This window comes from Acipenser ruthenus, chromosome 23 (genome assembly GCF_902713425.1).
Source record: "Acipenser ruthenus chromosome 23, fAciRut3.2 maternal haplotype, whole genome shotgun sequence".
Classification (NCBI taxonomy): domain Eukaryota; kingdom Metazoa; phylum Chordata; class Actinopteri; order Acipenseriformes; family Acipenseridae; genus Acipenser; species Acipenser ruthenus.
Genome location: NC_081211.1, coordinates 24,205,657 through 24,232,318, shown reverse-complemented (window position 1 = coordinate 24,232,318; position 26,662 = coordinate 24,205,657). Strand labels below are relative to the sequence as shown.

At 39.8% G+C, this 26,662-nt stretch overlaps 1 protein-coding gene and 1 long non-coding RNA gene across 12 annotated transcripts in view; one reads left to right on the top strand and one right to left on the bottom strand.

Annotated features, from left to right (window-relative positions):
* LOC117413095 (actin-binding LIM protein 3-like) overlaps positions 1-24,133 on the bottom strand; it is a 79,946-nt gene extending 55,813 nt beyond the window's left edge. For 7 of the 11 annotated variants that reach the window (XM_058996895.1, XM_058996898.1, XM_058996900.1 and 4 more), the window contains exons 1-2: positions 23,485-24,132; positions 5,669-5,809 (exon numbers count right to left, since the gene is read on the bottom strand). In XM_058996895.1, coding sequence (XP_058852878.1) covers positions 5,669-5,809; positions 23,485-23,497 — 154 coding nt within the window. In that variant the 5' untranslated portion in view covers positions 23,498-24,132. Of the gene's footprint in view, positions 1-5,668; positions 5,810-23,484 lie in introns of all 11 variants that reach the window. The other 4 variants (XM_058996903.1, XM_058996906.1, XM_058996897.1 and 1 more) reach the window with 3 other exon arrangements.
* On the top strand, positions 22,361-25,210 carry LOC131699653 (uncharacterized). Its single transcript, XR_009308243.1, has 2 exons — positions 22,361-22,831; positions 24,999-25,210. It is a non-coding gene; the product is annotated as an uncharacterized LOC131699653 (long non-coding RNA).
* Positions 25,211-26,662: the final 1,452 nt, after the last annotated feature.

Below are 26,662 nucleotides of genomic sequence, written 5' to 3'. Positions count from 1 at the left end.
ACATCTTGCATTGCTGTATTGACTTGTATGGTTCACTTAATAATTGCAAATGCAGCAGATACTTTAAAAAGAATATTTAAAAATATTGTACCGATTTTCTATTCTCAATTCAATTAATACATGCCAGTTAATAGTCTTGCCATTCGGTTTAATCCTGTATGAGAACCTGTTTATTAACTAAACTACTTTCTATTTATAGTTGCTGACACAGAGAAATCCTAAGATGTACAAACACAGAGACATGCTGAATCAATTTGAGGGATTTTTTCTTCTCCAAATTGCTTTGATTTGACTAGAAATGCATTCAAGCAGAAATTCCAAAATAACTTCCGAAATAACCACTGCTATGACAGAAGTTCATTAGGAAGGATGCCCTTTGAAAGCACACAGTTTAAAGAAGTACTGTATCATTTAACAGCCGATAAAATAGTTTATAATAAGCATTGCTTGGATTAATTCCTTTTCTATCATCATGTATTTCGTTTTTCATGCAGCAGGTACAGTACGCTGTGTGTTGTCAAAATGGGCATCAGAAACTGCCCATATAAAATTTACCATGGTAAATAGCAAAGTGTAATAAAGCATAGTGAAAGCATTGTAAAGAATAGCGAGGTATGGTAAAGCACATTATTTAACATGGTAAATGTGTAGTATAACCATTGGAAAAACATGGGGGGAAACTGCAAAAATACTGTGGTAAACTTTTCTAAGGGTGTGTTCAGTGTACTTTCATACTAAAAAAAAACTAGTAAAATGATTTAACAACTGCGTTTCAACAATAAGTCTTTATTAATGTCTTCTTGGATTTTGAGAACAAGGTAACTGTTGCATGTACCCTTATATAGGTTTACTGTATTGTAGAAGCATGGTGAAAACATGGTGGATCACATGACAGCTTGATGGCTAACCAATACGTTTGGCAAAGCAATGGGTCAACCATGATAAAGAACAGTAAATGCATAGAACAAGCTTGGGAAATTCATGGGAAAACTGCAACATTTCCAAGGTAAACTATTAAAAGAGTAAAGTCCCTAGTATTTCTATACTAAATTGCATCAGGCTGCTTTAGGAGTGAAAAGGTTAGGTGTCTATTTGATTGACAATTTGACATATTTTAATAACTGCTTTTCTAAACGAGTAGTGAGCTAATTTAGTTTGATCTAAAATGATCTCATCCCTGTGGATTTATCAACATATATATACACAGTAAGTGCTACCAGATGTTCAATATCAGTAATCTGTTACACAGAAGTATTTTTGACGTAAACCATTAGAGCTCAGCTTGTTATTTAATAGTGGCAGGATTGGCAAATACATGAAGGTATTTGTGTAGAAACATCTGTTTAGATGTTTTTAAAATATAATTCTCATGTTGCTGATGACCTTAGTGGACATAACGACATTCAGTATTTCATCCCTTAAGCACAAAAATAATTTTCCCTGAAAATCACAGCTGTTTTGGGGTGTTTCATTTGGCAATCTACCTGAAATATGTATTTTAATGATGTTTGAACAATGCTGATGACAGACCAAAAAATCCCTTAATGTCCCTTAACATTAATATAGTTCTAATATAGTCTATGCAACATGTGACAATGACCACAGCTTAAACAAAAGAGCTTGTGGAACTTGACTCTGGTGCTTTCATCATGACAAGCTTGAAATCGTCTGATCATCATTACAAATAATAGTCAAGTTATAACAAACATCCATCAGTATGACACAAGTCTTGCTAATAGGTCCCTTATCGGTTAATAGCAAGCTCTGATCCGCAGGGTGCACTCCATTCATTAAAGTAAAAAGTCAATGAGGCACTTGCAGCGTGAAACTACTGAGAAATCGAGAGAAATTGATAATATCTAATGAACCTCCAATTTCTGCTGTTAAATACAAAAAATGCTGACAGATACTGCAGGTTGAGTTACTAATCTGTTTCTGAAAAGTATGTACCTATGAGATAAATACTAGCTAAATAGGTTTGTAGCAGTCCCACTGAGTTTTATACTTGTATTGAATATTTTAATGATCTAACAGAGAGAGAGAGAGAGAGAGAGAGAGAGAGAGAGAGAGAGAGAGAGAGAGAGAGAGAGAGAGAGAGAGAGAGAGAGAGAGAGAGAGAGAGAGAGAGAGAGAGAGAGAGAATGCAGCAGTATTTAGACCCCAGGTCATTGTTTTAGGAGATGTCTAGCACCGTTTTTGGCAAAATATTTTGTCTGACTGAGTGGTAAAAATGACTTTTACGTACCATTTTGTTGTTTGTAATAAGTGTGTAATACTTCAGAACAGCAAACTACAGAACCCTTTACACAATCTAGTTGTGCAGTTTTTTTGAAAACGGTATGATTTTGTGGTCAGTCAAATAAATCTGTAAGAATCGATTTAGACTATATACAGTAGTAGATTTGTTTTACATTTCTATAGTTTTTGTTTACATGGGAGAAGCTTGCAAACCTACAAGATTCATAAAACTTTCATGTGGATTTGACTTGTCTGACAGTAATTCCGAAATAATTGCTATGAGAAAACTCTAGTGAGAATAATTTTCCACTTGTGGGAGGAAGCGAAGCAGCTGCAAGACAATGTGCCTTCACATGAGACATGTACCAAAACATATGAAACATTGACAGCAATTACGTGAAGTTGAATCTGTGGCCTTCAGAACTTCGTCTTCTGCCCAGCCTTCTTTGTCTAGGGTATTGATTAATTCAGTTTACTGTACATCGATTAGAAAAAACAGACTCAACAGCACTGCAAACAAAAACAAAAAAAAGTCATAATGCCACAACTGTTAATCCCATGAAATTCTATTGGGATTGTTTATGAATCTGTGGTCTTTATTTAAGAGTGTTTCCATTTCCTATCACAGTCTTACGGTCCACAGCTCTCATCTAGCGATGTGGAGGGATGTAACTTCCAGGAATGAAGGATGGCAGTAATCCTCCTCATAAACCTCTTACTTCTAACACAGCAGCCTGGGATTGATGAGGATCTGTCTGCTTTCTAAATGTTGAACATTTTCTCTTGAGATTTTTTTTTTCAAGCACATAAGCACTAAGTAGAAGAGACCTGCACCGTGGAGTCATCTGGAACCCAATTGTTAACTTAATCCTAACCTTAAAGTCACTGTCAGATTGCAAAATTGCTTTTCAATCCACCGGTGTGGCGATTGAAATAATATTTCTCCAAATAATTGGTGCTATTGAAAGTGTGGACGTTCCCGGAGCATTTACAGTAGAAAATCGTCACCCTGCAGAAGAGACATAACCAGCCATTATTAGTCTCTCCCTATCTCTCTATTAAACCCACAATGTCTCGGCTTCCTTGAGTTGCATCTACCGCAATGAAAACATGAACGTACGGTATATTTTGCCTACAGCCTTATATACCTGTCCTTATCAATGTCTGTACTATAAAAAAAGGATAAATACACAGCACCCCCCCATTTGCATTTGCTAGACAATGAAAAGGAAACGTTAGATTTGTTTAACTTTCATTTCCACAGCTCCTCATGCCAAACGCTTAAATAAATATGTACAGTATGCATGTTTAAAGAGAAAGGAAGAATGCTACATAATTGGGAAAGCAATACTTGCAATGAGTTTTGCAAGAGCCAGAATTTAGCTTTCAGTTTGCCTGGATGTCATCCAAGAACATTGCAAACATTTTCAAGTTAATATTGATTGTCCCATTGTTCCCCGTATCAAACTTCACAACAAAAGTCTTACTGTTCCTTGACATTTTTGAGAAATTTGTAACAACATAGGATTTGACAAGGGTTGGCACATTCCAACCAAAAATGAACAGTCAACGCTTTATCACAAAATTGCACAATAAAAATGAATTGTTCAAAACAATATTTATTGTTTTAAAAATATAATATTGCATATGATCATTTCTTACTTTTTGTAAGTGACTGATGAATTTTAGAAGACTTCCTCTGTAAAATACATGCATTTTTGGTGCTGTGTTTGAAAGTTTGTGGGTCCATTACATTAACTATTTTATGTTAATGTACTCCATTTTCCAGTACTTACATTAGAATAATTGTTTAAAGGGGGGGAAAAAAACCCAGAAATCATTGTGACACCACTGTATCACATAACCAGTCTCATACTGATTTGTGTATTGTTTAGTTTAGTTATCCTTTTCAATACCTGTACATTTCTGCAATGTACCACTTTATCATGAGAAACAATTTTCCGATTTCATATGACTCAGCTGTAGTCAGCAAAACATTCTCAATGCATGAACTATACTTGTTTGGCTCAAAAGCAAATTAAATGAAAAACATTTTCAACCGAATGCAATTGGACACCACACTTCAATACTTTAGTACTGCATCTTGCAATAGTTTGAAACAGAGTGCCAATATAATGCATCTGTAGGTTTTCAAAACAAACCCCATGGTTTTCACTTATCTCAAAATAGCCTGAGACTCTAAGCCTATGTTGAAAGTATTTATGGTTTTGTGTAATTACATATGCATAACATTTGGCTCTGAATTTGAGGATACATCCTGTTTATTGGCAGCGTAGAATATGTATTTGAGACGTATTTTCATAGTGTTTCTTTTAGTTTTTAATTTACAAGGATATCATTTGTGGCGCGCGTATAGCACTTTACTGACCCATCTGTACAACAGGCACAAGAAAATTAGATTCATGTACTCATATTTCCAGTTTAGGGAAATATTCTGATGTGGTGCTGATGTCCTATTTTACTGTGATGTACTACACTACAAAAACCATTTTCAAAACACTGTTCCTTATAGCAAATGACAGGCTCCTAGACAGTGCAATTCTGCCTCATGACGCAGGCATGCAAATACCCAGTGCACCCCAAACACCAAGTGACCCAGAAGTAAAGTGGTGAAGTTCCTGGAGCCGAGCAACAGCTCCACCAGTTAGAGCTCCAGGATGCAGCTCATTCCCATCTCCGGGGAGGTGAAGAGAGAGGGAGGGTGGTGAAGAGCAAGTGTTAGACAGCAAAAAAACAAGTGAATGATACTGAATGTGTGGAGGAAGAGGATGAATGTCGTTATAGACAGCCACTGAACCGCAAAGCTTCCGAAGAATTGAAGCTGTCTGTATCTACCCTGGCTTTAGAATGGTGTGGTTTGAGGTGTATGACACATAACAGCGTGAACGGCTTGCTGAACTACTGAAGAGAAATAGGCTTGTGTGGCAGGTGACATTCAGTTAATTATCAGGACTTTATTCACATGCTATAGCAGAAGCGCTTCCTCCCTAGGTGGGTAGAGTTGCCGTTGCCAGGAGACGAATTCTTATTGGCCAGCTAAATGTTGCTGAAAATAAACCCTTCCCAGGAGGAGATGTCACCAGACATGGTTTCCACAGCAACCCCCCCCCCCCCCACCCCTCCATGCAGCTATAGCAATACCTTTAGAGGCGTTTTACTATTTCAGCTACAACCAGTTGAGAATTTACCAATACCTAAGCAGAAAGACAAACAACTGACAATCAGATTTTAGTCCTTACATGAAATATTTAAATGGTCATCAATGTAAATGTTTCCATTTTTATGACGTGAAAATGTTATCCAAGTGCCGTTTGTTGTCATTTTGTTACATATAGTATACTGAAGTAGGCTAATGTTTTCTCACTGTAGTATTTATTTGTAGGGTAATTAAAATGAAGAGTGTTCTTACCTTGGCAGGTAAAGCACTTGACATGGAAGTGGGTGTGCTGCACTCTCACCACTTCCCCCTTGCAGACGTCTCGGCACCTGTAACACTGAATCACTGAGGAGCCATGGCCCGCGCTGTACGAGTTGTGTTGATAGGGAACTGCTGGAAACAAGAGGATGAATTAGTTAGAGCAAGGTTAGGAACTAGAGGCTGGTCAATGTACTGGTAAACGAGGAGAGTACACATTACCACAGTTGTTAAAATGTACGCCGTTTCATTTTCAATTTATTGAAAAGCACTGAAAGAAGAATCTCCTGGGAAGACGGTTTTTGAAAAATAAAGAAAGAAAGAAAGAAAGAAAGAAAGAAAGAAAGAAACACTCCTGAAATGTCAGAAGTGTAAAACTCAATGTAGTTAACATGTACCTTAGGTGTTATTTGCATAGATGCTCAGTAGCACCGTAGGAGAGGACTTGCCGCAACAGAGTTACAGGCTCAATTTTGAAACCTGATGGGAATCGATGCTTTTGTGTTCTGAACTCTCCATCATGACTCCCAACCCCTATGTTATTTATTATTATTGTTATTCTTTTTTTACTTCTGGGTGAATAAATAACATTATAAAAATCAAGGACAATTCAAAAGAGAAGCATGTTATTTACTGCATGTGGCAATGCGCCCCGCCCCTGTGTGCATTTGTGTGTGTTGTGTTGTATGTTGCGTGTGTAAATGTTGGTGTATAGATTGGTACACGGGATATAAACGGGTCTGTGTTTCACGTGTGTTTAAATTGTATATTTGTATTTAGGCACGGGATTGCACATCACGCACGTGCATTTAAAATATAATATGTGAACACGGGGTTTCACGTAATGAATTCACGTGCTGGGATTCAAGTGAGTAATTAATTAGTAATTGAATCCCAGCACAACAGTATATATAGATGCACGTTTCTTGCACTAAGGGTTGGGTGTTCGGAAGAGGAGAACGGGTGAGAGAGAGAGGAGAGTTAAAATAAGTAAAATCATTAAACGTAAAGATAAGTTTGTTTGTACTCACCGTGTCTGTCTGTCTGTCCGTGCACCGTTTGTTTAGTGTTAGTCCGTTTTGTATGTCTATTTATTTTGGCGTGTAGTGCCGTGTCCCGTGTTTTGTGCTGTTTTCAACCCTTTTATTTGTTAATAAACGCTGAGTGCAGCCATTGCACTCAGCTCATCATCAACCACTGTCTTTGTTTTGAATTCCTGTCTGGTCTGACGCCACCCACTCTGGCCGTCTTTGTGACACGTGGTGTCAGAAGAGGGATAGCCGCGCCTCCAAGCGTCAGACCAGGAGGGGTTTTGGATTAAAAAAAAAAAAAAAAAAAAAAAAAAAAAAAAAGATTACAAATATTGTTTTGGGGGAAAAAAACAAAACAAAAAAAAATCAATGGCAGAAGACGCCATCAAACTGCGGGGCTGGTTCCTGGAGAATGCTGGGCTGGAGGCCCAGTCTCTGCCCATAGTCGTCCAGGCCCTGTGGATGATGGACAGTGAGAGATGGGAGGCCTATCAGGAGGAACACACCCCAAACACCTTGGAGGAAGGTGTGGAGTTTGTCCTCAGCTACCTGGAGGCAACCATAAATGGAACAGCAGCCCAGGTAGCAGGACCACCAGCAGAGGAGTACCTGCTGTCCCCATCTCCACCAGCAGAGGGTGAGTACCTGCTGTCCCCATCTCCACCAGCAGAGGGTGAGTACCTGCTGTCCCCATCTCCACCAGCAGAGGGTGAATGCCTGCTGGTTTTGCCTTCACAGCCCAAATGGGAGGAGCCCGAACGTCCTACGCCTGAGTGGGAGGAGCCCGAACGTCCTACGCCTGAGTGGGAGGAGCCCGAACGTCCTACGCCTGAGTGGGAGGAGCCCGAACGTCCTACGCCTGAGTGGGAGGAGCCCGAAGGTCCTACGCCTGAGTGGGAGGAGCCCGAAAGTCCTACGCTTGAGTGGGAGGAGCCCGAACGTCCACAGCCCAAGAGGGGGGAGTCGGTGCGTCCACAGCCCAAAAGGGAGGAGTCGGTGCGTCCACAGCCCAAAAGGGAGGAGTCGGTGCGTCCACAGCCCAAAAGGGAGGAGTCGGTGCGTCCACAGCCCAAAGGGAGGCAAGTCGGGGCTTCCACAGCCCTGGGACCCAAGCCACCAGCAGAGGGAAAATGCCTGCTGGTTCAGCCCCAAGAGCCGGAAGGGGAGGGGTTACAGGCTCAACCCCCTGAAAATTTTTTGGGGGGAGAAGGGCAGGATGCTGGTGTCCCCCAGCAGCCTCTCGCTATGCTGCTGAAGGCAGCACGGTGCGCACATGCCCAGCCGCCACAGCAGAGGGAGCCAGCACCGCCAGGAGCAGAGGAGCAGGAGCTGCCTCTGCCTCCGCCACCACCACCGCAAGGAGCAGAGGAGCTGGAGCTGCCTCTGCCTCCACCACCGCCAGGAGCAGAGGAGCTGGAACTGCCTCTGCCTCCGCCACCGCCTGGAGCAGAGGAGCTGGAGCTGCCTCTGCTGCCCGTACCTCCGCAGGGAGTACGGTGGCCGGAGCCCCAGAAAGGGGAGCTGCCGGCCACGAAGAAGGGGGATGAGGTCTGGAGACCACTTTCCCCAGCAGCAGTTTCGCTGCAGGAGTTCTTGTGGCCGGAGCCCCACAGGAGGGAGCTGCCGGCTATGAAGAAGGGGGAGGTCGGGGGACCACCTGCCCCCGCAGCTTTTTCGCTGCAGGACGGGACCAACAGGCTGTCAGCCGTGCCACTACCGGCAGGGGTGCTGACAGCATGGCCAGCCATGGGCCCACTGAAGCCTCCCTTCCCAGCCCGAGACTTTGTCCTGGACTGCTGGGTTTTTAAGGGGGGAGGTGGCCGTTGAGGCCATGTGTGCTGCGCACAAGGGGGGGTATATGTGGCAATGCGCCCCGCCCCTGTGTGCATTTGTGTGTGTTGTGTTGTATGTTGCGTGTGTAAATGTTGGTGTATAGATTGGTACACGGGATATAAACGGGTCTGTGTTTCACGTGTGTTTAAATTGTATATTTGTATTTAGGCACGGGATTGCACATCACGCACGTGCATTTAAAATATAATATGTGAACACGGGGTTTCACGTAATGAATTCACGTGCTGGGATTCAAGTGAGTAATTAATTAGTAATTGAATCCCAGCACAACAGTATATATAGATGCACGTTTCTTGCACTAAGGGTTGGGTGTTCGGAAGAGGAGAACGGGTGAGAGAGAGAGGAGAGTTAAAATAAGTAAAATCATTAAACGTAAAGATAAGTTTGTTTGTACTCACCGTGTCTGTCTGTCTGTCCGTGCACCGTTTGTTTAGTGTTAGTCCGTTTTGTATGTCTATTTATTTTGGCGTGTAGTGCCGTGTCCCGTGTTTTGTGCTGTTTTCAACCCTTTTATTTGTTAATAAACGCTGAGTGCAGCCATTGCACTCAGCTCATCATCAACCACTGTCTTTGTTTTGAATTCCTGTCTGGTCTGACGCCACCCACTCTGGCCGTCTTTGTGACACTGCACCATTTCCATCTAAACTGTTTTCTCTGGCCTGAGATCACTGAATTCACAACCTACCATTATAAATCTGCCAATCCTTTTAGCCTTGATCCTACACTGCAGTAAAAAAGATGATGTTCGGCCTTGTGGTGCATGTGCAAACCAAGGTCACAAAGCAAGGTGAAATGGGGCAGCACACAGTGTACACAAGCTTATCTCCCTTACTTAGAGATGCAACTGGAATGAAGAGCAATTTTCCTATTGATCTGTGTATCAGTCAAGGGCCATCATAGCTTCATGTGCAATTGATTTGGGGCATAATTATATTACAGAAAAAAGACAAAGGAAATCCTGTTACTACTGTCTACCGTATGCTTAAATTGTTCCTTCAGGGTCCACACAGAAAGGCCAGTACAGGTAAATCACTTTTTCATTTTTTCAACTATTGTACGTGTTTATCTTTCATGAGGATTCCTAATAAGACACGCTGATTGGTATTGGTTTAGTCTGTTTAGGCTAAGCTTTATTCAAGTTAAATGTGCAGCTCAACTGCGTGCTGACAGGCGTGCTGATGGGCTGTCTCGGAGCTGTCAGGGAGCTCATCCCGAAGAACAGCGTTTCAGCATGTACAAATCTGCACTAGCTGGAATTACTTTTTAACTGCCTGGCTCTTGCCAATTTTACATTCTTTAAAGATTTGCGTGACACAACCCATTAAACAAAACAAAACAAATAAAACCACACAATTTGAAAATACAGCATGCAGGTCAAATGTCCCATTTCTGTCAATCTGTGATAAGTCGCATTTCAAGACCAACACCGAAATGGCTATAAGTACTACTAAATCCTCAGGTATGGACAGATCTTACCTCGACAGACAAGTATAGTATGTTAAAAATAGCTGTATATATTTTACCTGATCTTCTAAGATGTTAAATAGTTTTCTACTTACTTAGGACATAATACAGCATGTCCACGTTTGGGTATGTCTCCATTTTAATGGTACCCTCTTCAGTCACTGTATTTTATAAATGATTTGGGATTATACTTATTGGTGCCTGGACCTACAATGTGTGATGCCTCCACTTTAAATGTTTTCTAGGTACCATCTCCAAAAAAAAAAAAAAAAATGTTTGGGATTCAAGGGGTTACAACTGAACACCGGATTCTGAGCTTTACTGAAGAAGAGAGAAAAAACTCTTGATTAAAACGCACACTCTGAAACCACAACCCACTGACCTGCAGAGCTACATAAGTGTTATCAAAGGAAAAGGAAGAAAAAATAAAACCCACCATGAGCCAGTAAGAGCTACACAGGCCTTAATTAACATGCCATAGTCTTCAGAGATCTATCCACATCCTGTGTGGTGGAAAACAGGATGGGTAAATGATGATACTGCGGCTATAGACAGTCCACATGCTATCATTGCCTGCTGTATACTGTATATGTGTTGCTTATCTTAAGATATCTTTGCTATGGGGAAGACAGCAGAGAAAAGAAAAATCAATAGGGTTTCAGACAATCTATCTGTTCTGCTGTCTTACAGTACCGGCCCAATAGCATAGTGGTTAACCCAAACACCTCTGGATTTGAAGGAAATCATGGTTTCAAAACCCACCCAAGACAGATTCAGTCTAGACGTTGGTAGCAAGAGAAAACCTTGAAAGGAGGCAAGATACATGTCTTGTTGGTAGATATACCTTCTTGAGTAGAATACATCAGTATTGTGGAGAGTTAGCTACACTTTGTCCTTATAAAAGTCAAGTAAATTCACATGTTTTCCACATGCTTCTACTACCCATTCATCATGCTTTACTCAGCGCTGAATGATAAAGTATGCTATGTACCACGTTATATTGGTGCATTGCTACAGTACAGAACAAGCACTTTTGATTTAATTATGCATTGGTATGTTTTTATACTGAACAGTTTCTTTAGCAGAAGGAAGCACAACAGAAGACAGCGTCCATTGGACTAGAATTGAGTCATGTAAGTAATGCATGATCGCTTTAACTGAGTGTTACTGATAACATGTGTTAGACACTAGCAGAAAATTATAAAACTAAATTACATTGCATGTTGCCAGTATTTCAGGAGATTCTCAGATTCCCAGCTGAATTACATGCCAACTTCATTGCTTCATTGCTGGAATGAATATGGCACAGTAACTGGTACAATAGCTGCAGTTTGCCTGTCTAGCCCAAGTACATGTTTTAATCTGATCACAGGCCCCAGAACTGTATACAGCATTTCTACAATTTAAACTTGTGTGACCATCATTTCTTTCAATGAAATACTTGCACATAACTTTTCTTTCTTTCTTTCTTTCTTTCTTTCTTTCTTTCTTTCTTTCTTTCTTTCTTTCTTTACAATACTGTTCCTCAACAAAACAGCAGACTTCTGTTGATTCAATATGCAGGGGCACGTGGCAGTTGGCTTGGGGGCAATCTAATTATAGAGTATAATCCAGTTATAATTTAAGTCGAATTAAAGGTCTCTCAGAGAACGGGGACGAGGGATCTGGGCCTGCGGTAAGCCATCTCCAGCACAAAGCCCAGTAGCCTCACCACAGAGCCTTCAATAAACATCAGTGTTTGCAAATCACTGTACTGGCTTAACTATAATAAGATAAAGCACTCCAGATGCTTTACACTTAAATGGTAGCTTTGAGGTCATATAAACATAGTGCCGAATGATTTCCATACTGCAGAAAAGGTTTGCCCCAGTGCAGAGTTTACACAAAAAAAGGGATTGGGGGGAGTCTTACAGAACAAGAAACTAATGTTCAATTTAGGGTATCTGACAGAGGGTTACCAGGGATTACAAACTACTTTTTTTAATCCAATAGGTTTTCCAGTCATTAAATATACTGTACAGTAATCGTAAATTGTCTATTGTTTTTAAATAGTATAATTACACAGTAAGCAACTCTCCCGTGTATGCTGTAAGTCCTCTCTGACATATTTCTATGTATGTGCAGTCCAAAACAACTAGTAACTGGTGCACTCAGGTACTAACAGAAGGGGGGATCTGTGGGGCGGAGCAGTCAGTAGTGAGGATTGCTTGGTTACTTTGGTATCAAGTGCTTGGCCTTGATTTGAAAGGTATCAGTGATGTGCATGCCTTGAACAAATGCCAGCAACCCCAGGATGCATCTGCATAAAGTAAAAGGCCCTGCCCTGGCTCTGGAGCCGACACAAACAAGGTGTATTAGAGGCAGAGTGGCAGCGAATAGGACGGAGGCTAAGAGCACTGGCAGTGAACTGGATCTCAGGCCAGGGATGTCTCAACAACGTCTACATGTATAAAGTGAACAATCCAGAGCTGATGGGCTTCATAGCCTGGAGGGCAGAGACCCCGTGCTTCAGCAGAAAAGCAGTGAATCTCTGGCACAGATCCTGCCGCTTAAGAGGATTGCACCAGCGGTATCCAGAAATCCATTAAGACTCAGGGAATTCAGCTTTGACGCACCTCATTTGCACAAAGTGGTGTGGGGACGGCCATACAATAGAATGCAGCAAAGATTCACTATGTAGTAATCACACAACATTTTCTTCTTAAGGACCCTAGTAACCCTATTTATAGTGAGATTGAGCCAGTTAAGAATATGTATTGGAATTTTGCCAGGATGTTGGCAACTTAATAATACAAATGTATTATATCATACAACTCCCATGTGGTACAATATTATAGTTACAGGAATTTAATCTTTGTGTTGGTACAGTAGGTATAAATAACAATTTATTATGTTTCAATCAGCAATAGAATTGACACAGCAGAATGGCGGTAGCACAAACTGGGCTGAGCTTGTCTTTTAGTCATTTGACATAAGAAACACCCAGCAGTACTATTCAATTGATGCTAAGTGAATAGAGGTCAAATGAATAGATTGCTTGAATAAGACCCTCTGGGGTCATTTAATAATTTGATATTATACTGTAAGGAATCCATGGTCACAGACAAAGTAATTTGCATTTATTACACATTTACAGAGATGTTTGGCTCCCCAAAGCTAAATTTAGTGACTTCCATGTATACATAACACGTGCAAAAGAGGATTGAATTGGATTGAGTTTATCTTTTCTAACCCAGGCCACGGCTGTGTCCTTACAGACAAAGTGAAAAGCAAGGCTGCTCTGGCAGGACAGTTTTGGCTTGACTTGACCAGATGAATCAAACACTGTGTCTCAGTTTGCTAGGAATACGCAATAACCTCTATAATCTTCTCTCATTTCTAACTGTGTAGGTATCTTAAACAGGACAACCAGAGGCCAAGTGTGCTGTTTCAGATGAAAACAACCTGTGCCATTTCTGCCCACAGGAACCTAAGACAGGTAAACCATTCCGTTTGGATTGTTGCTCCTTAATCCTGTTATGGGAGACCACAAAATCACTGGCAAGGGAAATCGAGTCAATTACCCAGTAACAACACAGTCTTCGGTCAATGGAGTCCACATTGAAACACATTCCTCAAACCCACTTGTTAAAAACAACAGCCTTATAAAACAAATATCACAATGAAGCTTTGGTGTGCACGTCACTGATTATTTTATTTAACCATGAAAGCATCTCAAATTATTAAGGCATTTAATGCACAATCATAGAGATATGTTTTTCAAAACACATTTTTTTTCTTCTAAAAGCACATACAGTATGTGTATTACTTAGAGGCTTTGCTGTCTATACATTAAGCTCATATTTTTAGTAATAGCATTTTCTTCTTTTCATTCTGATTATATTACAGAAAAATGAGATTGGATGCATGATTTTGAAGCCAGTATTGAACTGTATTTCACCATATGATTTCACATATGTATTTATACTGCAACTTTATGTCCCAAACAGTTTTCACCTACTAAAGGAAATTGAACTGAATGAAAGGATAATAAGTCTGAAATCTGATGCTGATTCTAAAATGTTCGTAAACCGGCAAGATCTATTAGTATCAAAATTGATAATGTGGGATTAGAGCGGACAGGCTTGCCTGAGGCCTTGTCTGTACAAACTCCTGACAGCATGGAACAACCACACCAGGTTAGTGGTAAAAAAGTGCCTTGATAGTGGTATCATTACACCATTCATATACAAACAAAGGGCATTTTGTACAGAGAAACAAAAAATCAGTACTTGAAATCTCTCACTAGCTTTAATTGCATTCGCTGTATTCAATACACTGTGATGAAAGTTGAAGTATCACAGATTCAGTACTATACAATAACATGGCACTCCATATGACAGCAAATGGCAATAAAAGCATGATTTCTATGTATGCTTCATATCCAGGTTTTTCAGAGCTCTGTAAAGTAGCTGTTCACTGGAATGTTTCCAAAGCGAGTCAGTGAGATGACATTCTCAGGTCCCGGTGTCATTGTTTCAGTGACAGGAGTACAAGCCAGCTGTTCTCCCCATATTACTGCTGATGAAAGCCAAAGGACTGTCAAGCACTGAAGACTTCCTTTCATCTGCAGGCCAGGTACAGTACTAGAAGGAATTTTAAACCCTTCTTCTTCTCCTTAAAAACTCTTTCAAACATGTTTTTTGACTGACGCCATTTATTGCATTCCAGCTTCCCTACCATGTTAGTTATATAAACAAGAAATAATAGAGTGTTGCAACTCTCTGACACTAATCCCCGAGTGTTAAGCTTGTCTCTGCTTGGCATAAATAGTCACCTAGCAGAGGTGCTTCAAAACAGTTCATGTTGTCATTTTTGATCAAGTTCCCACTTCATATTAAATATACTCCTTTAGCTTAACCTGCTTAAACCTCAGCTGCAGCCTCCCAATTCAGCTTCAAGCTTGATTGCAATCTGCAGTTTTATTCTGCTGAGCAGTAGGAGAATATATATCTTAGAAAGACACTGACATTTGCTGTGGGTGTTTCCAGTGCTGCTAAATCACACTGTTTGTATGCAAAGGCTAAATCTCCTAAAAACATTTTTAAGCTCTGTTCGTCAGGGCCCAAAACACAGCTCTTGTTCATGCCAGCATCCCGGGCTTGCCTCAGAACTAACGAGGTTTCCGTTTCAGTCCATTAACAAGTGGCAGGCCATCATTTAGCAATTTAACTGAAGAGTTAATTAACTTAACGCTCTATTGCCCGTTTAAGACAAAATACACAATTTTGGGTGGAGTTTCAAAGCTGCAGGGTCCCTCAATTGTGTCCACTTTCCCACTAAAAATAAACTACTGCTGTGATATGCACTATTCAATAGTTAGCCTGCACTGTCCTTTATCAGAAAGCCATCAGAAAAAGTTTACTATAGTAAAAGCATAGCAAAGTGTAATAAAGCACAGTGCAAACATGGTACAACACAGATAAGCATTGCAAATCAAAGCATATTAATAAACATGACCATGGTAAACTATGGTAAATGCATAATATAACCATGGGGAAAGCATGGTAAGACTGCAAAAATACCTTGCAAAAATACTGTGGTAAGGTTTTATAAAGGTAGCTGCAGTCCAGTTTCTTTAAATTGACACTGTAGGGGTGCAATCAGATTACCTTCACTACAAAATTGATAGTCTACAACATTCGTTTATTTTTTTTATTTTTTCAGGTAATAGGTGTTACACAATTAAAGATGAATTGTTGTTTGATTCTTTCTTTTAAAAGTCTTCGTTCTTGGGTTGTCATGAAATAAACTGGTCAGTGAGAAAACAACAAACCAGAGATTACGCAACTGTGCACAGGAAAAGATAAGTTGTTTTTAAGGGAAAACATGAGCCACAGCGTGCCCATAAGTCATTTCATTCCCTTCAGTCAAACACAAGCCAAAGATTAACGAGTTTCAGGAAGCAGGCATATAACAGTGCAGTGATAACAACTGCCTGGGTTCATGCAATCTCAGAGTCACTTTGTTAAATTAGTATTTTTCCCACCACTACTGGCATTTTCCTCCAGAAAGGTAAAAAGGTGAACCCTGTAATACTTAATGCCGTTCAAACAGACTTGAAGAGAAAAGCTCCTTTTGCAGTATATAAACTAGACTAGTTATTAGCACGATTGTTAACCTTCTTGTATTGATGAAAGAACTAGAAGTTGACCTCGGTGAAACAGTTAACTCTCCTGATGCCTGACTTCCCTGAATACATCACATATCAGTGCCTGGATTCATGATATATACAGGTTTTACCATTCAACAGAAAATCACAATACACAATTTTAATTGATGACAGGTAATACTGTTTAAACCCTTATACAAGTTTACCATAGTAAAAGCATAGCAAAGTGTAATAAAGCATAGTGAAAGCATGGTTCAGCATAGGAGAGCATTGTAAATAATACTGAGGTATGGTAAAGCATATTAATAAACATGGCAAACCAGGATACACTTTGGTAAATCCATAGTATAACCATGGGAAAAGCATGGGGGGAAATGCAAGACATGGAGGTAAACTGTTATAAGGGAACTGTTAACATTTAAAGAAGCAGTGTCCGTGTTGTGGTTAAAACAACCTTCTTACACCATTTGATTTGCTCCATGTGAGTATAGCATTCGGTACTTGCTTCTACCAGAAAGATAACAGAAACAATAAGGTGGGTCTTGTGGGAAACTGTTAAAACCAGGTCATTACTGGGATTTCCTACTGTCTCCTCCTTGTCTCACCTCTCATTCATAGTCATTTAAAACACAAAGCACCTTAAACATGGGAATACTTTCATAGGGTATCCTTCAAACTGAAAATGTACAGGAGTAAAAATGAAATAGAAAGAATGGAAACCTAGATCATTGGAACATGTATTTAGTGTGCTCTAGTAAAAACACTGAATGTAACACAAAGTGCTCCATTGAAAAATGGCACGGATGCTTTAGTGTGAGTAAGAAGGACATTTTATGCTCCCAGACATTTTTGCTTGAATGCCCTTGCTAGTAGTTTAATGACACAGCGAGAAGAGTACAACTTTCAGAACCAGACACTTCACTGGAACAGAAAGGATCAAGTGGAAAGTATCAAGTTAAACATGACAGCTGGGTTTCCACGGTGACGCTGACATTACAGAGTACAGGCAAGTCTCGCTGCTTCCTGCTGTGGCAATGGTTGTAACACTCACCAGCATCTTCAGGGCACAGTAAATACTGTAAGTGGCAGTTCATATTAATAAGGGATGGGTAAGATTAGCAGCTCTGGAATGTACAGTATCTAAATTACTAATTTACAAATGGAAATTATAATTATATGGAACTGCCCTTTTTTGTAGTTAAAGGTCAACTAGGTGTGGGTGGGAAAATACAAAATGAATGATCCAAACCTGTGTGTTCTTGTTGTTGTTTAGATTCACTTTATATAATATTCTGTTTCTGTCATCACATCCTGGTTTAAAGTTGAAAGTGCCCCTATGGCAATAATTTAACTCTTAGAATCATGTCTAACTTCCAAGAACATATATTGCAAAAGACTTAACCATTCACCTGTCACCCTGCACCACGTAAGAAATATGACATTTGTTCTGCGTGGTATTTAATACATCCACCCAAAGCAGAGTGTTGGGATATAAGAGGTACTTGGAGATTGGACGTGATTCTGAGAGCACTTTTGAGGCCACCTGGGTGCTTTCAATGTCTTTAAAAAAAAAAAAAAGTTTTAAAAGGTCACCATGTTGTGATGACTGAAAGAGATAATCATACAAAGTAAAGAATACATCCATTAAGATAACTGATGTCTCACGGCCATACCAAATTGCTCTTGAATAGTCAATAGGAACATTACAAGCCAGAGGTGCTGATGTGTGACCTGCTGGCAACTGTCTGTAGAATGTGATGAAGATTCCATGCCCTCTAACCTCCAGGACATGGGTCTCACCTAACAAACACAAGAACTGCTCAGAAGTGACCAAGCTGCACGCACACGGCTTGTATCTCTAAAAGGCTGGTGAAGCAGCCAATGGAAACATTTCATTTTTGCAGTCTATGCTGTTTATTTGGAGATTTATTCATCCGCTGACCTGGCAGTGACCTGCTGCTAATCCCACAGAAAAGGGCCAACTGTTCTGTAGTTAGAAACTGTATCACAAGCAATGGCTCTGAGTTCCTCCCCACTGCAGGATGGGCTCACAATGTTGCAATAATATGTAACTCCAGATTCACAACCCACTGTGCATACAAGGATGATTCTTGGACGCCGGCCACCCATTGTTTGACCAAAGCTTTGTTTCAGTCTACAACGGAGGATGCAGCCAGCAAGTAATGGACCTCCCTGATCACTTCAGCAAATCAGGTCCCCTGTGTTCATTAACCCTTGGTAGAGGCCATTAAAGCTTACAGAGCTTTAAAACTTGACATTCTCAGTATACCGACAGCTTTGTTTCAAGCAGTCGGATATAAAAGCATATTTAAAAGACATAAAACATTCCCTTCTAAATGAATTGCTTTTGGCTTGCGACACAAATACACGTCACTGCGGCAGTATCTAGCAGGAAATGTCAGACCTACATGATTAAAAGTAGCAAAGTTTTTTAACCCTTTCCTCAACAACTTTTGAACAAACTAGAAACTGGATTGCAAAGACTATCCAGCAACTATTATTATGTCTTCAAACACAATGAATTATTCTGAATGCGTCTGTTTTCACACACCCTGATAAGCATTAATTCTGTAGTAGCAAGGTTGTAATTGCAGTCCTAAGAATAGTGCTAACCAGGCTTTTAACCAGCTGTCACGACCCTGCAAAGCAACCAGCAAACACAGGTTCCATGAACTGTCTGATGTTACACAGACTTGAAACTTTGAAGTTAACCAAAGATTACTCTGCTTCACGTTTTTAACAAGACATGGTTTGTAGACTTTTCAGGTAGCTGGCTGATATTTTTTCAGCATGTTTATTTTCAGTTTTTAGCCTAGGGACACCTGAATGCTCATCATTAAAAATAACCCTTTCTGACACTGTCAGTACTGCCTCCTAGACATAGCCCTTAAAGAACCATTACTCACTAGTCTAGCATGGACATAATGTAAGAACACATTCTTATTTACCCAGCGGCGTGTAAACTTGGATGCAATTGATACTGCGGTGACTAACAAAACTATAACCCCAAAAACATGTAACAGCAGATTGTATTTATTCTGCTATGGGCATGAATCTGCATTCTAGTGTAAAACCTGAATTCACTGTTTAAGAAAACACTTCCCACTTCAAAGCAAAAGGTCAGCCTTTTATAAACACAGTAAAATTAGTCAGCGATTCAGTTTGAACAGTATGTCTGTTTGTTTTCTGTTGTTGCTTTTCATTTTGCATGTGAAGTAAATACTAAAACACATCCAACTATCTGGCAGTTGGTGCAGTTTGAACGTTTGGTTAAAATTATTTTGGGGTGTGAATATCATGGATCTGTTTTCCATCCACAGTCAACATTTAATTTTGTAAAAAAAAAAAAAAAAAAAAAAAAAAAAAGTTAAAACAAATGAAAAGAGGTGCTACTGTGCTACATGAGCAATGGGCCCCATTTTCCACTGTGCTGTAATGATGAAAACGTATTTAATTTAGATAGCATTTGTTTGAATATTGCATGTCCTGTAAATGGAAACATATAACTTAAATACAAGGAGCATTGTATTCTGCTGCACAGAATAACCTGAAGGAGAATTCCTCTGAAGGAATTCAAAAGCTTAAAAAAATGCAAAGCATTTCCCTCTTAACAATATGACTACCGGTATTCAAACACAGAAAGCAATCCAGGTACACAGCATACAGTCCTATATTCTGGTGTAGTGTTCGCCATCGCTGTATCAGATGACTTTTTTTGACAAGAATTAACCAGTCATGTCACAGGTTGGGCAGGACAAACAGGACCAGGTGCATTTTTGTGGCAGTGCAGAGCTACTGCAATGGTACACTCCCCTCTCCTTCCTGCTGTTCCGTCTAATTCTCTTTATTTATTTGTATGTTTGATTCTGTTTTTTTATGAAAGGTAAAGCTCTCTCAGTACATGTCAATCCTGATATGTGGAGCAGCCCAGTCTTTAAAACAACGGCATAAAAATAACAAGGGGAAATGTAAGTCAGAGAGATTCTTTCTGCTATCCAGGTTCACAAACGGTTCATCATCTTCAATCACCCTGCAGATACTGAGGGGGCGTCCCCGGTGCCTGTGTGGTTGCTGCTGGGTGTCTGCTATAATCCTGGTCCAGCCTTGTCTAGTCCATACAGTGTCTATTATTCAATCACCCTGCAGATACTGAGGGGGCGTCCCCGGTGCCTGTGTGGTTGCTGCTGGGTGTCTGCTATAATCCTGGTCCAGCCTTGTCTAGTCAGTACAGTGTCTATTAGTCACTCTTACAGGTCAATAAAAAGAGTCCATCTTCCCACTAAGAAGTGGTGGCCCATTGATTATATGCCGCTGTTTTGTTTGTCTGTTTTGTAGTTCCACAAGGAAACTCTTGGAACTACTGATTTGAATAAACACTGGGAAAGTGGCACAGGTGCGGAAAGACGGTCCACGTGCTTAACCTGGTGCAGAAAGACAAGCCGATGTAAAACTGCCCTACATTCCAAACACATTAAAAAATGTTCCCTTTGTGCTGTTGCTCTAACCCTAACCCTGACCCTGACCCTAATGAAGAACTGATTTGAATCTTCAGCTCCGTATTCAAATTCTCTCAGCTGGCTTGTCGGTGAAAGCCTGCACCGTCTTTCTAAACATATTCCGGAAAAGCAACAGGCAAATACAGAAACAGGATGCGCTCGTGACGACATACTGTACCTTCCTACCATGTTTATACATGCAAACAAAGATAAACACTACAACTAAAACTACTACTACTACTACTACTACTACCAATGACACCAATATGTATTTATTGGTAACTGTACTGTATAGAGAAGGGATGGTATGAATATTATACACTCAAATGATCAATTATCAAATGAAGGTTTATATACCCTCTTTTAACAGAATTACACTCTTTAAATGCAGATCCTAAGTTCAAGTGCAAAATGAATCTTAAACAGTATCCCTCCTGTAAAAAGAAGCTTGGTAGATGTATATAAAAAGCTTGATATGTATCGGTTAACATGAATCCAGACCCAGATCCCGTTTACATTGTTCAGTAGGTTGGAGGTTTAAGGAATGGTATTTTTAAGCGAACATTTTTAGAATGTAATGTTCCACCCAGCATCAGATAACGCGTGGTCAGGTGAACAGCTCTTGACTGCCAACTCTTTATTAATTAACCCTGATATTCCTGCTCGTTTTTTTAGGCTGTGTTTCATGCACAATGATAAGGAGTATAATAAAGGACAGAAACATTTCCCCTTAGAACTAGCTTAAGGCTGCTGTTCACTGTTAAAAATAAAAATAAAAATAATTTATTTCTTAGCAGACGCCCTTATCCAGGGCGACTTACAAGATATCACATTATTTTTACATACAATTACCCATTTATACAGTTGGGTTTTTTTTTTTTTACTGGAGCAATCTAGGTAAAGTACCTTGCTCAAGGGTACAGCAGCAGTGTCCCCACCAGGGATTGAACCCATGACCCTCTGGTCAAGAGTCCAGAGCCCTAACCACTACTGATACAGTAAATAATGGTATGAACTACACACAGCGTTTAGGGACCTGTGAACTGTAATGGAGTATTGAATACCACTGATGCAATGGTATTGCTATTTCAAAAATAATCTTTCAAAGGAGCCTAAGGCTGCATTCCAGAATCTGGATGTATACAAATTCATTTAAACAGTTTCTTACAAGCACGACCGCATCCTATGAGATGGGTATCCATGTGTAGCTCATAGAAAACAAAGAGGGGTGCGGCAGTGCACTGTGTCCTGGGAACCCATCTTGAGATGAGCTACAGCTTAATCATACCTCAAGGCATGTGTTCTCTTCTCCATGAAGCATGCATAAAACAATACTGGCCATGTATTAGAAATCAAAATATAGCTGGATATGAAAGAAAGGAATTGATCCACACTGCACACTTGATCAGCTATTTATTTTTAAGCTACAGAACACCAAACTTCATTGTCCATTGCTCATTATATCCGATTTGTCGTGCAAGCTAATTGGCAACTGGTGTGTCCAAGGGTATTTTTACTTGCTTGTCTGGGATAATCGCGTGCAGTCTTACACAGTTTAAATTAAAGACAGCCTGAAACTCTACCCAGCCTCACACTTGGTGGTTCCCCAACAGCTGTGACTGTGGAATTCCAGCAGTCTGGGGCAGGACGAGTTTTAGCAAGTGTTGTGTTGTACAGTCACTGGGATACACAGCTATTGCAGCTAAGATACGCTGCAAATGAGCTCAAATTAGCAGTGCTGAGTTTGATCAGGGAACACATAGTCTGTATTTAAAGACCACATAGTTTGTGGTAAAAGATATCCTTAGAATTCAAAACGCATTTTGTATAACTGTGAATTTACAAAATCTACAGCAAAAGTGGTGATTAATGCAACACTGAACAGTGTCAAGAGACTAAAATATTTCCAACGCAGTGACTTCCTACATATTTATAGAGTAAAATGTAGCATTTTAGAGACATTAGGCTAGGGCATTCAAGTTAATCTGAAGACCAGAAAATGAAAGATGTAACTTAACTGATATGAGATATTGAGTTCCTACTGAGTACAATTCTTTGGAAGATTAGACTAATACATACATGAAAGACAGGGAAAGGACATTCCTCCTCAAGCTGTCAGAATGGCCTTAAACACTGAGCGGTGAGTTTATTTATGTGTTGATGTGAGGGGGTTGGCTGTAATTCATTAATAATTGGGTTATTATCAATCCATATTGAGGAAATCAGCAAGTAAAAGCATGCTTAACATTATAACCATACATTAACTTAAGTACTCCGCAAGCATTATCCCTTGAGCAAATCATGCTGGATGTTATTAAAAAAAGATTTATGGCATGTTGATACAGAACCAGTAGGTGGTACATGTCAGTGCTGCAAAGTAACTGGCAACAATCCATCACAAAACTAGCACTTAATTAATTAATTTATTTGCTTGTCTGTTTGTTTGTTTGTTTGGTGAAAATACTTTAAGCACCTTTATCATCGAATTCAAGTGGCTCAGGTTATTTGAATACACCGGGGTCTAGGATGAAAACGAAATCACGTGTAATGGATGTTAGCACAACCTTTTTGCATTATATAATCAATACACGCAGATTCCATTCGTACCCTAACCCTAAATGAAACTGATTTCTGCACAGTTCGTTTACATAAGTGGAAATCACATTTGAAATAATATCCGTGTCCATGCATGGTTTCGTCTGCGAACCCCTAAACCTCGCGTGCATGCTACCACACCGTCTCACGTTACAGAATCCAGAAGATCGGCAAAGTAGCACAAATCAATGTACTTACCACGGGTGCTCATGGTGCATAGAATTGTATTCTCCTCCGATAGAAGGAAACCCAATCTATTTGCTGAGAAATAGGTCTAGGTCTGGAACAGTAATTTAAAATAAATGTATTTCCTTGTTAGCTTTGGGGTTGATAATATTACTCATTGAATAACTCCCTTTTTTTCCACTGGATATTGAAAAGCTGGGAAATTCCACTCGCGATACGTTCCCTTTCTTCTTCACTGTCTCCCGAATTGCCTGGCTCTCCTGCTAATGGGACAAGGTCAGAGCTGGGAATGGAATCCGGTATTTAGGGTGTTCCCCTCAGAAGAAGCAGTTTACAATACCCTGACAGATCTGCTGGGGGGGTTCCTCGAAATACTGATGATTGCGATGGAAGTGCTATGCTATGCAGTCACATCCCTTCTCCAGCTTTCTTCGTATTCTGAAAACCCAGAGCTATTGGTCTATAGCTGGCACCCTTAGAACTGAGCGCCCATAATACAGTACTGCCTGCACTGATCCCATAATCTTCTTAAGAGACGTCAGAGCCAGCAGTGACCTGACATGTAAACACTGACTGCCATGTGTACGTAAAAGTATGTCAAGCTTAATGCATACTACCGAGGTCATGTAAGACGAAAGATGCACTGACTGTAAGCTATGTTCAGCGCTCACGGGTGTTTTTCATTCAAATTGTGTTTTGTGCTGCAGAATAAGCAACACACTGCCACCTGCTGGATTTCTTAATTATTTAATTGGCGTTAAAGAAGCCTCCAATACCCCCCACCCGATATAATAATTTTTGCTTAAGAATTCACGTGTAAAATTTAGCTGACGGTATGTGGTTACTTCTTTACTGCACCCTCTTTTAACACGCTAATGTACGCGATAGTGTGTTGTATTGACTGTATAGATTAACATATTCTGGGCAGATTTTTAATTGCAATGCAATCTCCCTGCACACTAAAGGTAGCATCAGTTGAGTTACCAATATATGAATACAAAAATACAAAATAACAACATCCCCACAACCTCTAACTTTACATTTCATTTATTATTTTAAAAAATGTGGGCAGCTACTTATTTGTTCAAAAGGGCGATGCCTCAAGAACAGGGATTCTGAATAAGTATATAAAAACAGTAGGATAGGGGCAGGGAAACGCTCCTATCTCCAGTGGAAACTAGTCTGCGAAACAAGGAGCGCCTTATTATTTGATGAAATAGGAAAATGCAATCTTAAAGATTAAGGAACAAAAAAAATTCAAACCACTCTAGCCCTGGGGCAAAATTCTTCCTTGGGCATTTTTGAAGCGGTTAATTAGGAACTGTAGGCTCTGAACTTAGCTAACAATGAGTGTGATTTTTCAGAGAACTTGTAGGTTCTCCAATGGTATGGCACTCTTAGCAAATCCCAGCAATGGCCAGCACTGGTATAAAAAGGGGTCAAGGCTGGTTGAACTGGCTTCAGACTCTTCATATAGGAATGCTGGTTATGCTACTGTGTGTATTTGAATAGCATTCTTGTTTTAGAAGGCAGTGCTGTCTTAATGAAGATATCTGGAGCAGCCATTCAGGAGAAGCAGGGCAACCATAGCCTGTGTACAGCATGTCTTGGGAATGTTTATCAACTCCACCATTTAGAAGACTTTACTGGTCACTCTACATTTCTTGTTTTTATTCCTCTGGAGGGGTCGAATGCCCTTTCATGTATTTGTATGAATAAAGTATCACATTTATGATTTCATTGTTGTATGTCTATTTTCTAACTACTGACAGAAGTTTCGTTAGTATATTGAGATGTTTGATTTGGACTAGCATGAAAAACTGTTAAAGCTTTCTGGCTTACTTCCAGTTCATTTTTACTTAGAGTCTTTAACTTAAGTTAAAGAGTCGATAAGCTATGCAGAATTTCCCTTGTTTTTCCCTCATAAGATATGGAAGATATTTATACACTGTATCATGTTACGTTTCTGCCCTCTTGTGGATATAGCATAAATAGCAGTTACTCAAAAAACACATTAACATCATTGTACAGATTGAAATCTTGACTAGTTCAGGGGTGGCCAAGCATTTTTCACCTAGTCCCCTGGGCCGAGATTGAGACATTAGCTGTTCAAGACAAGCAAAGCAAATCATTCTCATGAGCAGTTCTTAATAATAGTACTAACGAGGCAGTTTAAATATGCCCTCACCATATACAAAATTGAATAATAATAATAATAATAATAATAATAATAATAATAATAATAATAATAATAATAAAGGCCTGTTGCTTCAGACTTGCAATTGCAATCCTTTGGAGAAAGCTCTTATTTTTGTAGCACATCCTACACTCCTGCACTGAACTGAGAGGAAAACAGAACAATTGAGGGATATGGGGAACAATTGACTGAGACATTAAGCTTTCATATCTGGGGATGCAATCTTTCTCAAGCTGCAATTAAAATGAAGTTGGTGGTCTTGTGAGTTGGGGTTAAGATATATATACAGTATATATATATATATATTCAGATATTTGTCTACTGTCAAGTTATTCAGTGTTGGTCTGGAACCCAAGCATATTTGAGACTTTGAAAACAAAACACTGTAATAACTGGAACGCAGCACGCTAAAGCGTCCTGACCAACTACAACGTAAACATAATACATAATAAGGAGATACTGTATAGTACAAATGTCACTTTCTTCTCCTGAAGATGTGTCTGTGCTCAAATATGCTTCAGTATTCTGACTAAAATTAGAACTCAGCTCAAAAGCGAATATTCTAGAATGTCCCTGTCTGGTGATTTTCCTGATGTAGTTTGATTGGTGTTCAGTTACATCATAATTCCATAGCAAGTGTGCAAGCGAGTTTGACTCCAGCCAAATGCTGCTATATAAAGAGGCCTCTTTATTACAGCTGGCAACACCCAAATAGATATTCTGGTGCATTGGTTATTTTTAGAGCTTTTTTATTTCGATGTTCTGTGTCATTTATAAAAAAAAAACTTTTTCATTTAACAAACTTTACACTGTTATGTAACTAAATTACTGACCGTTTTATGTCAAAATAGCTTGTGTTCTAAACTATTGCCCACCTTTTATTCAGTTCTAATTTAATGCTGTGTTTAAAACAGTAATTGAAATTAGAATTTTACAAATGTTAGTTAATCGAGTATGACCAGCTTACCACATTGTTATCAATAGTATACAATA